Source organism: Anomaloglossus baeobatrachus, chromosome 4, assembly GCF_048569485.1.
Source record: "Anomaloglossus baeobatrachus isolate aAnoBae1 chromosome 4, aAnoBae1.hap1, whole genome shotgun sequence".
Classification (NCBI taxonomy): domain Eukaryota; kingdom Metazoa; phylum Chordata; class Amphibia; order Anura; family Aromobatidae; genus Anomaloglossus; species Anomaloglossus baeobatrachus.
In genome coordinates this window covers 528197734-528212515 of record NC_134356.1, presented here as the reverse complement: position 1 = coordinate 528212515, position 14782 = coordinate 528197734, and the positions used below count along the sequence as shown (strand labels likewise).

General features: G+C 50.4%; 1 protein-coding gene across 1 annotated transcript in view; it reads left to right on the top strand.

The window, feature by feature from the left end:
• The first annotated feature begins 6686 nt into the window (after nt 1-6686).
• The window catches only part of ARNT2 (aryl hydrocarbon receptor nuclear translocator 2), a 213045-nt gene continuing 204949 nt past the window's right edge, over nt 6687-14782 (top strand). The window contains exons 1-2 of the mRNA XM_075345922.1: nt 6687-6792; nt 9929-9989. Of these exons, the coding sequence (XP_075202037.1) occupies nt 9959-9989 (31 nt within the window). The 5' untranslated portion in view covers nt 6687-6792; nt 9929-9958. The remainder of the gene's footprint in view (nt 6793-9928; nt 9990-14782) is intronic.

Genomic DNA, 14782 nt, shown 5'->3' with positions numbered 1-14782 from the left:
AATAACAATTGCGGTTGCATGCGTTGCACATTTAATCCACAGGATCCTGTCATATGCGGTTTGCATTTTTTTTGCCTACAGGCAAAAAACGCTGATGTGAAAGTAGCCTACAAAATGCATGCCACACGGATGATACGGACGACACACAGAGACTAGGCAAGAGGGTAATAGACTACAAAATGCATGCCACATGGATGATACGGACGACACACAGAGACTAGGCAAGAAGGAAAAAAGCAATCTCATGACCCAATTATTTTTTTATCCCCAATTATTTATTTTTTTCACATGTTGCGCTGGCTAAGGCTGCTTTCATACATCAGTTTTTTGCCCTCAGGCACAATCCGGCGAAAAATGGATGAAGCCGGATCCTTTTCTTTCCTCATTGAATTGTATTAGTGCCAGATTGTGCCTGATGCCCTTGCGTTGCATCCGTCGTGCACGGATCTGGCGAAATTTATGTGTCCGGCTGCCGGAAAGGACGCAGCATGCAATGTTTTTTGGCAGCAGCAAAAGGCAAAAAACAGACCGCGCCGGATGGTCCGGCGTCATGTACAATGAAAGCCTATGGGCGCCGGATCCGTTGTAATGCGGTGCCGTTATTTCACCTGATGCTTTGCATCAGTTTTTACACCGGATTGCGCCTGATGCAAAAAAACTGATGTGTGAAAGCAGCCTAATCATAATTTCTGTACACACACACACACACACACACACACACACACACACACACACACACACACACACACACACACATTATGAACTATATGAGAACAAGCAGAAGATAGCTGCTTTCTTTTCCTGGTTGTGCAGAGCTGGGAGCTTCTGCTGTCTCTGTGTGATTTCTCTCAGTGCTTCCACACAGTGAAGAGGCAGGTAGGAGCCTTTGAGTGGAGAGCTGAGTGGGTGTGTTAGATACAGTCCTAGAGCCACAAAGAATTATGGGAGTTGTAGGAACTGAACCCAGGAAGTCAGGAGAGAGATTAACCCCATCAGAGCTGGAGCCAGCAATGAGGATGTGTTGCTAGAGCACGATAAAAGGTAACATTGCTGAAATAACATAATACATGTGTGGAGAGGTACATATTAGCAAGATTTATGAGAGAAAAAAAATCAGTTTTGGCAATTGGATGACTTATTTAAAAGATTTCTAGGTAAAAAAAAAATTCAAAATATTAGATGATATTGTTCCTAAGAAAATGTTGTTACTTACATAATTGCAGAAGATTCATTTACTTATCTCCAGCTAAGCGAGTGGGTTCGGCTTCGACCTTATTGAGACGTAATTACAAGGCAGAGTAATTAGTTAATAAGCAGGTTGTTTAGACGTGTCGTAAGCTTGGAAAAGTAAATATAAATATAGAAAACAACTGTAACTTTAATCTCTGTATATATATGTATATACACACACACACTACAGTTCAAAATTTTGGGGTCACACAGACAATTTTGTCTTTTTCATGAAAAATCATACTTTTATTTATCAAATGAGCTGCACAATGAATAGATAATATAGTCCAGACATTGACTTGGTTAGAAATAATGCTTTTTACTTTAAATAATCATTTTCTCCTCACACTTTGCTTTTGTCACAGAATGCTCCTTTGCAGCAATTCCAGCTTTGCAGACCTTTGGCATTCTACAGTAGCTGTTAATTTGTGGAGGTAATCTGGAGATATTTCACCCCATGCTTCCCCCCCCTCCCACAAGTTGGATTGACTTGATGGGACTTTTTACGTATCATACGGTCAAGCTGCTCCCACAACAGCTCAATAGGGTTGAGATCTGGTAACTGGGCTGCCACTCCATTACAGATAGAATACCAACTGCTTTATTCTTCCCTAAATAAGTTCATGCATAATTTGGAGGTGTGCTTTGGGTCATTGTCCTGTTGTAGGATGAAATTGGCTCCAGTCAAGCGCTGTCTGCAGGGTATGGCATGGCATTACAAAATGGAGTGATGGCCTTCCTTATTCAAAATCCCTTTAACCTTGTACAAATCTCCCACTTTACCAACACCAAAGCAACCCCAGACCATCACATTACCTCCACCATGATTGACAGATGGTGTCAGGCACTCTGCCAGCATCTTTTCAGTTGTTCTGGGTCTCACAAATGTTCTTCTGTGTGATCCAAACACCTCAAACTTTGATTTGTCTGTCCATAACACTTTTTTCCAATCCTCCATTGTCCAATGTCTGTGTTCATTTGCCCATATTAATATTTTTCTTTTATTAGCCAGTCTCAGATATGGCTTTTTCTTTGCTACTCTGCCCTGGAGGCCAGCATCCCGGAGTCCTCTTCACTGTAGACTTTGACACTGGCGTTTTGCGGGTACTATTTAATGAAGCTGCCAGTTGAGGACCTGTGAGGCGTCGATTCCTCGAACTAGAGACACTAATGTACTTGTCTTGTTTTCCAACAACAATTCCAACAATTTCCAACAACCACCACTCCAGTGTTCTAATGGTACATTGTGTTTGTTAACTGTGCTAGAAGGCTAATGGATTTTTTTGAATCCCTTGAAAACCCTTGTGCAAGTATGTTAGCACAGCTGAAATCAGTGTTGCTGATTAGAGAAGCTAGAAAACTGACCTTCCTTTGAGCTAGTTGAGAATCTGGAGCATTATATTTGTTGGTTCAATTAAACTCTCAAAATGGCCAGAAAAAAAGAGAACTTTCATGTGAAACTCAACAGTTTATTCTTGTTCTTAGAAATGAAGGATATTCCATGTGAGAAAATACCAAGAAACTGAAGATTTCCTACAACGGTGTGTACTATTCCCTTCAGAGGAGAGCACAAACAGGCTCTAACCAGAGTAGAAAAACAAGTGGGAGACCCCGCTGCACAACTGAGCAACAAGACAAGTACATTAGAGTCTTTAGTTTGAGAAATCGATGCCTCATAGGTTCTCAACTGGCAGCTTCATTAAATAGTACCCACAAAATGCCAGTGTCAACGTCTACAGTGAAGAGGCAACTCCATGATGCTTGCCAATTTCAGCCTACAACAGGACAATGACCCAAAGCACACCTCCAAATTATGCATGAACTATTTAGGGAAGAAGCAGGCAGGTGGTATTCTATCTGTAAGGCCGGGGTGACACTTGCGAGTATCTCGCGCGAGTCTCGCGTTGCATCACCTGGCACAGACTCACACTCTCCTCACAGGAGCGGGTCGGTTGCATGTATCTCTATGCAACCGACCCGCTCCTGTGAGGAGAGTGTGAGTCCGTGCCTGGTGATTCAATGAGAGACTCGCGCGAGTTATACGCGAGGCACTCGCAAGTGTGACTCCAGCCTAATGGAGTGGCCAGCCCACTCACCAGATCTCAACCCTATTGACATGTTGTGGGAGCAGCTTGACCGTATGGTACACAAAAAAGTGCCCATCAAGGCAATCCAACTTGTGGAGGGGGGAAGGGGTGAAAGATCTCCAGATTACCTCCGCAAATTAACAGCTAGAATGCCAAAGGTCTGCAAAGCTGGAATTTGCTGCAAAGGAGCATTCTGTGACGAAAGCAAAGTGTGAAGGAGAAAATTAATATTTCAAGTAAAATTCATTATTTCTAACCTCGTCAATGTCTGGGCTATATTTTCTATTCATTCTGCAACTCATTTAATAAACAAAAGTATGATTTTTCATGTAAAAAACAAAATTGTCTGGGTGACTCCAAACTTTTGAACTATAGTATGTTTTATATATATATATATATATATATATATATATATATATATTGCCTTAGTCTGTCTGTCTGCCTGTCTGTCTGTCTTGCTCCAAAATTATGTCGTTATAGTGACAACCGTCGCATAGGCCGCTCGCCTCGCCTCGGCTCCGCCCCCCGCATGGATTGGTCGCTTGGCCAGGCTCCGCCCCCGCACGGATTGGCCGCTCGCCCCGACCCTCTTCATGCATTGGCCGCTCGACCAGGCCCCGCCCCCTCACGCATTGGACGCTCGCTTTGGCCCCGCCCCCTGCACGCATTCCCCGAACCCACACGGAGCCCCGACTCCCAGGTGACTGCTGCACCCCCGGAAGCCCAGACCGGCAAGACAAAGTGGAGAAAAGCCGGATGTGTGAAACCACTAGCTTACCCCGGTTCCCGGCACACTTGTGCCGGAGCCGGCGTAGGCTGGTAACCATGGTACACATCGGGTAACTATAGAAACCGCTTTGCTTAGTTACCCAATGTGTAACATGGTTACTAGCTTACCCCGGCTCTCAGCACACGTGTGCCGGAGCCGGTGTACGCTGTTAACCAGTGTACACATCGGGTAACTATGGAAACCGCTTTGCATAGTTACCCAATGTGTACCATGGTTACTAGCTTACCCCGGCTCCCTGCCCATTCAGATCGTTGGTCTCCCACTGTCAAACACGCCGATGCGTGCTGCACAGCAGGAGACCAACGAGCAAAAAATGAACCATCATTATTCAAGACTTACTCATTGTATTATTATTCAATCTGCTAACCTACATACACATTCTAGACTACCCGATACGTTAGAATCGGGCAACCTTCTAGTGTAATATATAAAGCTCAGTGTATCTACAATATGTGTGTGTGAGTGTGTGTGTGTATGTCCGCTAAAGCAATTTGCACCGTCGTATTTACAATCACAAATTTTGCACAGACGCCTCATGTGACCCAGGGAACGTCGTAGACTATGTTTTGACATAAGAATTTAACCCCGTGCTTTACAGTTAATCTCTAAAATCTTGCCGCCATTAAACTGAATGGAGGTGGGAGCTATAGGTTATTAGTAGGAGCTGTCAGTGGTTGCTATAGGAACAAAATAAACTGTTAGCTGAAGCTTATGCCTGAGGTAACATGATGTCGCTGGAGAGATACAGAGACACAGACAGAGACAGACACAGAGATAGAGAGACAGACAGAGACAGAGTTGGAGAAAGACTGATACAAATACAGACAGAGAGATAGAAACAGACAGACAAGGAAAGAGACAGAGACACACAGATAGAGACTGGGAGAGAGACAGAGAGACAGTTACTATCCCAGGCAACGCCGGGTACTACAGCTAATATATATATATATACATTTTGCAGGACAGACTCCTGCCTCTCTACATAGTGCATAGTGCACAGGCACTTCGGGATTCTCACAGTGGCACCTAAAGAATTTGGGCAGGAGTGTGCGTTGTCCTAGATATATTAATGCCTATATAACTTGAAACCTCATTGAATGTAATGCCCTCAATGTGGAAATCTGGAAAAGTACATCTAATTATAGGACTCTAACCTTATCCTCTCCTCTCTTGTAATGTCCTCTCCGCTCTGATCCTCTCTTTTCCTCTCCTTTTGTCTCTTCTCCTGTCCTATCTTCTCCTGTCTTCTCCTCTCCTTTCTTGTCCTCTACTGTCATCTCATCTCTTCTCCTGTCTTCTCCTCTTTTTTCTTCTCCTGTCATCTCTTCGCCTCTCCTGTCCTCTTGTCTATCCTATCCTGTCTTCTCCACTCTTCTCATCTCTTGTCCTGTCCTCTCATATCTTCTCCTATCCTCTCTTCCCCTCCCTCTCCACTCTTTTCATCTCTTGGTCTCTCCTCTCCTGCCCTCTCCTCTCTTATTCTCTCTTCTCCTGTACTGTCTTCTCCAGTCCTCTCTTCTCCTCTACTGTTCTCTCCTCCCCTGTCTTCTCCACTCCTGTCCTTTCTTCCTCTCTCCTGTCCTCCTCTCTTCTCCTGTCCTCTGCTCCCTTCTCCTGTTCTTTCTTCTCCTGTCCTCTCCTCTCTCGTCTTCACCTCTCCTTTCTTCTCATGTTCTATCTTCTTCTGTCCTCTCCTGCCCTCTCCTCTCTTCTTCTGTCTTCTCCTCTCCTGTCCTCTCTTATCCTCTCCTTTCTCCTCCTGTCATCTCTTTGCCTCTCCTGTCCTCTTGTCTATCTTGTCCTGTGTTCTCCACCCTTCTCATCTCTTGTCTTCTCTCATCTCTTCTCCTGTCCTCCCCACTCTTTTCATCTCCTCTTCTGTCTTCTCCTCTCTCCTTTCCTGTTCTCTTTTCTTCTCCTCTTTTCATTTCTTCTCCTGTCCTTTTCTCTCCTCTCTTCTCATGTTCCCTTGTTTATTCTCCTTTCCTCTATTCTCTTCTCCTGTCCTCTCCTCTCATCTCCTTTCCATTCATGTCCTCTTCTCCTGTCATCTCCTGTTCTCTTTTCCTCTCCTCTTTTCCTTTCTTCTCCTGTCCTCTCCTCTCATCTCCCCTTCTTTCTTCTCCCTTCCTCTATTCTCTTCTCCTGTCCTCTCCTCTCATCTCCTTTCCATTCATGTCCTCTCCTGTTCTCTTTTCCTTCCTGTCCTCTTTTCCTTTCTTCTCCTGTCCTCTTCTCTTCTCTCCTCTCCTGTCCCATTTTTTCTTCTCCCTTTCTCTAGTCTCTTCTCCTGTCCTCCCCCACACTTTTTCCTCTGTGTATAGTGCAGTCAGAGCCTTGCAGTTTAGTCTGACACCACTAGATGGCAGCACTACAGCATACGCCATGGTAGACACGTTGCTGTATAATAGCGGTGTAATCTGAGGGCTCCACCAGTAAAAAGTAAATGACACAGGAGACGTGTGGAGTACCCTGCTCAGTCTCCCGCTCAATCCATCCCTCAGGGTTGCTATAGTAACGCCCCCTCCATGGCCGGCACTCACTTGTTGCTATGGTAACACCGCAGTTTCTCCCCCTCCTGATTGCCCCCAGTACGGAGATTCGCAGCTCTCGCGGTATCTCCCTGTCAGCTCCGGACACCGGCCGCACAAAGGACCCGGACACTGGGGCGGGGGAGGCGGCACCGTGAGTATCCAGCGCCCTGCTCCAGTCTGTGGAGTCACCAGGGGGCATGTGTGCGGTGCCCAGTCTCCTACACTACTGTACACCATGCCCTGCTTTGCCCCGTGTCTCCTGCACTATTGTGCTCCATGCCCTGCTGTGCCCTCTGTACCGTGACCTGCTGTGCCTTGTGCACCATATCCTGCTGTGCCCTGTGCCTCCTGCACTATTGTGCCCTCTGTCCTGCTGTGCCCTATGTCCTCCTGTTCACCGTGTCCTGCTGTGCCCTGTGCACCCTGTCCTGCTGTGCCCCGTGCACCCTGTCCTGCTGTGCCCCGTGCACCCTGTCCTGCTGTGCCCCGTGCACCCTGTCCTGCTGTGCCCCGTGCACCATGCCCTGCTGTGCCCTCTGGACCGTGACCTGCTGTTCCTTGTGCACCATATCCTGCTGTGCCCTCTGGACCGTGACCTGCTGTTCCTTGTGCACCATATCCTGCTGTGCCCTGTGCCTCCTGCACTATTGTGCCCTCTGTCCTGCTGTGCCCCGCGCACCATGTCCTGCTGTGCCCCGCGCACCGTGTCCTGCTGTGCCCCGCGCACCGTGTCCTGCTGTGCCCCGCGCACCGTGTCCTGCTGTGCCCCGCGCACCGTGTCCTGCTGTGCCCCGCGCACCGTGTCCTGCTGTGCCCCGCGCACCGTGTCCTGCTGTGCCCCGCGCTCCACTGTGCCCTGTGCATCCTATTCTGCTGTGCCCTATGCACCATGTCCTCCTGCGCACCCTGTCCTGCTGTGCCCTGCGCACCATGTCCTCCTGCGCACCCTGTCCTGCTGTGCCCTGCGCACCCTGTCCTGCTGTGCCCTGCGCACCCTGTCCTGCTGTGCCCTGCGCACCCTGTCCTGCTGTGCCCTGCGCACCCTGTCCTGCTGTGCCCTGCGCACCCTGTCCTGCTGTGCCCTGTGCACCCTGTCCTGCTGTGCCCTGCGCACCCTGTCCTGCTGTGCCCTGCGCACCCTGTCCTGCTGTGCCCTGCGCACCCTGTCCTGCTGTGCCCTGCGCACCCTGTCCTGCTGTGCCCTGTGCACCCTGTCCTGCTGTGCCCTGCGCACCCTGTCCTGCCGTGCCCCGCGCACCATGTCCTTCCGTGCCCCGCGCACCATGTCCTTCCGTGCCCCGCGCACCATGTCCTGCTGTGCCCCGCGCACCCTGTCCTGCTGTGCTCTGTGCACCCTATTTTGCTGTGCACCCTATCCTGCTGTGCCCCGTGCACCATGTCCTGCTGTGCCCCGTGCACCATGTCCTGCTGTGCCCCGTGCACCATGTCCTGCTGTGCCCCGTGCACCATGTCCTGCTGTGCCCCGTGCACCATGTCCTGCTGTGCCCCGTGCACCCTGTCCTGCTGTGCCCCGTGCATCCTGTCCTGCTGTGCCCCGTGCACCCTGTCCTGCTGTGCCCCGTGCACCCTGTCCTGCTGTGCCCCGTGCACCCTGTCCTGCTTTGCCCCGTGCACCCTGTCCTGCTTTGCCCCGTGCACCCTGTCCTGCTTTGCCCCGTGCACCCTGTCCTGCTGTGCCCTGTGCACCCTGTCCTGCTGTGCCCTGTGCACCCTGTCCTGCTGTGCCCTGTGCACCGTGTCCTGCTGTGCCCTGTGCACCCTGTCCTGCTGTTCCCTGTTCACCGTGTCCTGCTGTGCCCTGTGCTTCATGTCCTGCTCTGCCCTATGCCTCCTGCACTATTGTGCCCTGTGCACCATGTCCTGTGCACCCTGTCCTGCTGTGCCCTGCGCACCCTGTCCTGCTGTGCCCTGCGCACCCTGTCCTGCTGTGCCCTGCGCACCCTGTCCTGCTGTGCCCTGCGCACCCTGTCCTGCTGTGCCCTGCGCACCCTGTCCTGCTGTGCCCTGCGCACCCTGTCCTGCTGTGCCCTGTGTCTCCTGTAGTGCTGTGCTGTGCCATGTACCCTTGTTCCTGTGTCCTCACTAAAGCACAATATGATGTATAATACCGTCAGCTCTGCTACATGTCACCAGCAAGGATTCCAGATCATTAGTTGCTCAATCAGGAATCCCAAAGTAGTTTCATCTGAGGCACATCAATAATCACATATCCCCACAATCGTCTGCACCATACATATGGGGGACAGGTCACTGAGTTGGGCTGTGGGGGAGGGGCAGGTCATCTATATCATATATTAGGGGGGCAGGTCATCTGTCATAAACATGGGGTGGGGCAGGTCATCTGTGTCATAGTCATTGGGGGCTGGTCTTTGACCTGAGTGATCTTGTGGTGCCTGTGACTAGCTTTAGTACGGTAGATGTAGAAACTTGGCGCTCAAGATAAATGTGAATAGTGGTCTTTATTAAGAAGAATTTGTAGGACAAGCATAGACATTTTGGTCAAAACCCTTCATCAGTATGCGTGCAGGGGGTCCTCAGAAGGAATAGCAACTTGGCAACTGGCGTAGTCAGGTATGACGCGGTGTCCACAGCTGTCTATGTGGTAGGGAGGTTTTGGACCCTACTTGAGCACCACCCCAGAAGAGCCGTGTGTATCAGCTCACTATGTGACCAGCTTTACGTCCTTCTGTGCAGGATTTCCTGAGTGGAAAAGATCAAGTATGGATTGTGATGGAAATAAGCTCCACATCCACGCTGAATCTGCAGCAAAATCCAGATCATTTACATTTAGATTTGTTGCAGAATTTACTATATTCATTGCAAACGTTGAAGTCTACAGTGGAGTTTTTACAGTAAAGTCTCTGTGATGCTGATACTATAATATACTGTGGTGACAGTCTACAGCGTTTGACCGTACCTTAATACAGGGATCACAGACTTGCGGCACTCCAGCTGTAACGAAACTACAACTTCCACTGTTTTGGAATCTGGGGAGTTGTAGTTTGATAACAGCTGGGGTCTTTAGTTGCTTACCCAAGCCCCAATGGTCAGGGTGGTCAGGCAGCCCCTGCTTCTCAGGTTTTGTGGCACTGTAAGTTCCAGCATGCCTGCAGTGTGTGGACATGTGCTATCCTAGCCTGGCAGTGTGCTCTGTGTACAGCATGGCCCCGTACCTCCTCCCCGATCACTACAATCTCTCCTCATCCAGAACTCTCCGCTCCAGCACTTTCTCCTTCTTTGCTGTTTATGTTGTTAATTATTTGCAGGTATAATCTGTGCAGGTCTCACTCCCAACAATGGCGACGCCAGCAGCGGTGAACCCCAGCGGTGAGTACTGGCAGGTCTCCGGCCTCCCCCATCATACTTCCCTTAGTATATTCAGTCTTGCTGTTACCTTGTTTCTCTTGCAGGGGTATAATGACAATACAGCAGTTAATAATTATTCAATTTTTGGAAAATACTAGTTCTCCGTATATAGGAAGTATTGGGCTAATATGACATGGCCGTCACAGCTGAGTACTGGGCACGACAGAGCTGCTGCTGGTGCAAAAAAAATATGTGGCAGGCTTCTTTCTTTGCAGTGGAATACTGTGGATGCCATGTGCCACGGTACGCCCATACTGTGTCATGTGTCAAAGCCATTATTGGGTGTCATATATAGATAAGTAAGAAATATCAAACTACCAGCGCAGCCTTCACTTCTGCGCCAGCAATCCTCTGCCACTCATCCTGGGTGTCTCTGGCATTTACTGGTAAATTGCATAGTTGCTGGAAGGATTGCTCGCATATAGATGTGAACATTGCCCTGGTCTTTCTTGTGAATTTTGCTGACTTTTTCTTTTATAAATCATCCAGTTACAGCAAGAGGACCTGCAGTGTAAGGCATGGGGGATGAAGTGAGCAGCAGCTTGAGCCACTCATGAATACCACAATATAATGCATTTAAGGGTACGGTTCCACTTGCGTATAGCCTCCGATGTGAGAGCATCAGAAGCGATATGCTAATAACCCTCTGCTGCGGCTGTCAGCCGAGGGTCATGCGACTGTGATGCGATCTTGCAATCGTATCACAGTTATGGAGAAGATAGAGGGAGCACTTTCTCCCATCTCCTCCGCTGCCTGTCTCTGCGTACATCGCACTGCAGTCGTATGACATGTGAGTGCAGTGCGATGTTTCACTCGCTCCCATAGACTTGTATGGGGGAGCGTGAGCCGAGATTCACTGCCAAGCGCAGCATGCTGTGATTCATTTCTCAGGCCGATATGGCATGAGAAAACAATCGTTGATGGACTCTGCCCCATAATTTTGCACTGGTGCGAGTGCAATTCGATTTTTTTTTTTATCGGATTGCACTTGTCTGTGGAAAACGCAAGTGGAACCGTACCCTAAGCTGCAGTCACTAAGTACAAGTGTGCACTTAGAGAGTGAGCCATAAGCAGCAAATAGGCAAACCTTAGGCCATTGGCAGAATGTAGAGTGTAGGCAGCGGGTAGATAGAGCTAAAGTATGGGACAACGCAGCACGGGGAAGAGCATTGTGTCTGACTTCATGGAGTTTATACTGTGTTTTATAGTAGATGGGCAACCAGTAGCTGGTAATCTTCCCCTTCTATTTCTTTATCGTTCCTTTGGGAGACCCAGACCATGGTGTTTAGCTTCTGCCTTCGGAGGACACACAAAGTACTACACTTAAAAGTGTAGCTCCTCCCTCTGAGCTTATACACCCCCTGGTAGCCAGTCCTAGCCAGTTTATTGCTTTGTGTCAGGAGGCATACATCCACACATGCATTCTCATCTGATTTATTTGACTTTTGGAAAGAGTTTGAAGAAAAGCGGGTCCATGTCTGGACTCCCGGCATGTCCCTTCTCACCCCACTGTGTCGGCGGTGTTGTTAAGGTTGATTTACAAGGCTGCAGCCTTACATGCCGCGCTCCTTCACCATCCCTTCTGGGCTCTGGCTTGAAGTGGGAGCCAGCACGGTCTCCATGCCTGGCAGGAGTCCGGTCTCCATCCACAGCCCCTTGAGGATTCTGTTGGACCAGAGCACTCATCCCCAGGGACATGGCCCTGCGTCTCAGCAGCTAAGTACCTGAGACGTTTATGTTGGGGGTCCCGGTTCTTTATTGTAAGGGGAGAGTATGCTGTATGTAATTGTTTTAACTTTTCCGGCGGGTTGTCTAGCTTTTGCCTGAGAACCGCACCGATGGTGCCTGCTTGTCGGCCTCGCCGCTTAAATTTAGGCCCCGGCTTCGCCGGAGGCCTAGTTTCATTTTCCTGCCCTCGCATGTCACTCATGCAGAGGGACAGGTTCGGCTCCTCCCGGCGGCCGTTCTACACAGGGGAGGGACACTCCCCACTGCTGGGGCGTCCCTCCTTCCCTGCAGGTCTCTATAGCCCTCCAGTTCCCGCTCTTTTATAGGAACGCCCTCTTCTCAGGCAGAGTTCACTCTGCTCTGGGACATCCTGCATTCTGCATCTCTGCTGAGGTGCTGCGACTGGGGGACCGGGCTTCGGGATCTTGAGGGCACACAACACCGCGCTCAGCGGTCTGGTAAGCCACAGCCGGTCTCCGGTTGTGGACCTCTGTATATTCTCCCTGGGGTTCATTCTCTGCAAAGCCCCCACTCCAGCAGCATGTCTCACACAAGGAGCAAGGCTCCAAAGCTTTATTCTGCATGCACTGCATCTAAGCTCCTGCTGCCTGAGCCGAGCACCTATCCACATTGTGATGTCTGCTCTAACTTGGCGGTGCCACAGCCTGGAGTCTCACCCCCAATGGTCTCTCAGGCTGCTGCTGCACCTGTGATTGAAACCCGGCCTGGGTAGAGTCCTTTTCTAGGTCCATATCCCAGTCATTTGCTGAGTCCATGGGGCTTTTGTCCAGGACTTTGATGAATATGCATCAGCCCCCCTCACAGGGTGCCTCTAATACTCTTGACAGAGGACTCCTATCCTCTGACCTCCGTCCATCAGAGGTCACGGAGGATTCATCATCTGATCCCAGACCCCGTCCTTCTAAGAGAAGGCGCAGGGTTTCCTCCCGCTCCCCATCCCACGGCTCTGTCTCAAGAGCTGACTCTCAAGATGAGGAGGATGCCCTCACTGGGGGCTCGGAGGCTATGTATCCCATCGATTTCTCTGAGGGTGACTCAGATCTTAGTGATTTGATTGCTTCTATTAATTCTGTGCTGGATCTCAATCCGCCAGTGTCAGAGGAGCAACTCTCTTTGGCAGAAAAACATCAGTTTACCTTGCCTAAGAGAGTGAAGAGTGTGTTCTTTAACCACTCCAGTTTTCAGACCGCTGTGACCAAACCCAGGGCCTGCCCTGACAAACGCTTTCCAAAGCGTGGTTCTGATGACCTGTTTCCATTTCCACCTGAGGTGGTCAAGGAGTGGTCTCACTCCCCAAAGGTAGACCCTCCGGTGTCTAGGCTATCAGCCCGGACCGTTGTGTCAGTGGCTGACGGCACCTCACTTAAGGATTCCACTGACCGTCAGATTGACCTTCTGGCCAAATCTGTGTATGAAGCTGCGGGGGCCGCGTTTTCCCCGACTTTTGCAGCAGTGTGGGCTCTCAAAGCCATCTCTGCTTCTCTAGAGGAGATGCATTTCCTCACCAAGGAATCTATGCCTGAGATGGTTACCTTAACTGCTCAGGCTTCAGCTTTTTCATCTTATGCCATGTCTGCCATGCTAGAGGCTGCTCACCGCACTGCGGTGGCTTCAGCTAATTCTCTTATCCGCAGGATTTTGTGGCTTCGAGAGTGGAAGGCAGATGCTTCTTCCAAGAAGTTTCTTGCTGGGCTCCCTTTTGCTGGTTCACGGCTGTTTGGTGAACAGCTGGATGAAATCATTAAAGAAGCTACTGGCGGGAAGAGTACTTCCATGCCACAAACCAAGACCAGGAAACCCGCCCAGGGTAGGAATCAATCGAGGTTTCGTTCCTTTCGTTCCTCCAACTGGTCATCCTCTAAGCCTTCCGCCTCGTCCGCTAACTCAGCCAAGGATCAGAAATCCAACTGGCGCCCAAAAGCGCGTCCGCAGAAGACCGCAGGAGGTTCTGCCACTAAGGCAGCTTCCTCATGACTCTCGGCCCGCTCCAGCCACGTCCTTGGTCGGTGGCAGGCTCTCTCACTTTGGCGACGCTTGGTTAAAGCAAGTCTCCGATCAGTGGGTGAGAGACATCATATCTCACGACTACAGGATAGAATTCTCTTCCAGCCCTCCAAACAGATTTTTTTCTCTCAACTCCCCCCTGCTCCAAGGCCGCCGCCTTCTCGCAGGCCGTGGTGTCCTTGCAGGCAAACGGAGTGATTGTCCCAGTTCCCGCTCAGGAACGGTTCAGAGGTTTTTAGTCAAATCTCTTCCTAGTTCCAAAAAAGGACGGTACCTTCCGGCCCATCCTGGATCTCAAGCTTCTCAACAAGCATGTCCGGGTGCGGCATTTTCGCATGGAGTCTCTGCGATCAGTCATTGCCTCTATGACCCAAGGGGAGTTCCTGGCGTCCATCGACATCAGAGATGCCTATCTACATGTGCCAATCGCAGTGTCACATCAGCGTTGGTTACGTTTTGCGATAGGAGAGGATCATTTCCAATTCGTGGCTCTCCCCTTCGGGTTAGCCACGGCCCCTCGGGTATTCACCAAGGTCATGGCGGCAGTGATTGCGGTCCTGCACCTCCAGGGGTTAGCAGTGCTTCCTTATCTGGACGACCTTCTGGTCAAGGGTACATCCAGCGCAGACTGTCAGCGGAGTGTTTCGCTCACTCTCGCCACCCTAGCCCAATTCGGGTGGATTGTCAATCTTCCCAAATCCACTCTGACTCCGACCCAGAGTCTCACGTACCTAGGGATGCAGTTCGAGACTTTGCCGGCACTTGTGAAGTTGCCCTTAGACAAACAGCTGTCACTCCGGTTGGCGGTGCGCTCTCTCCTGAGGCCCCGCCGTTATACCCTCAGGCGTCTGATGCAGGTGCTGGGTCAAATGGTGGCCTCCATGGAGGCGGTTCCCTTTGCCCAGTTCCATCTGCGTCCTCTGCAGCTGGACATTCTCCGCTGTTGGGACAAGCGGCCTTCCTCCTTACAGAGGTTAGTGGCTCTGTCGCCACGGACCAGG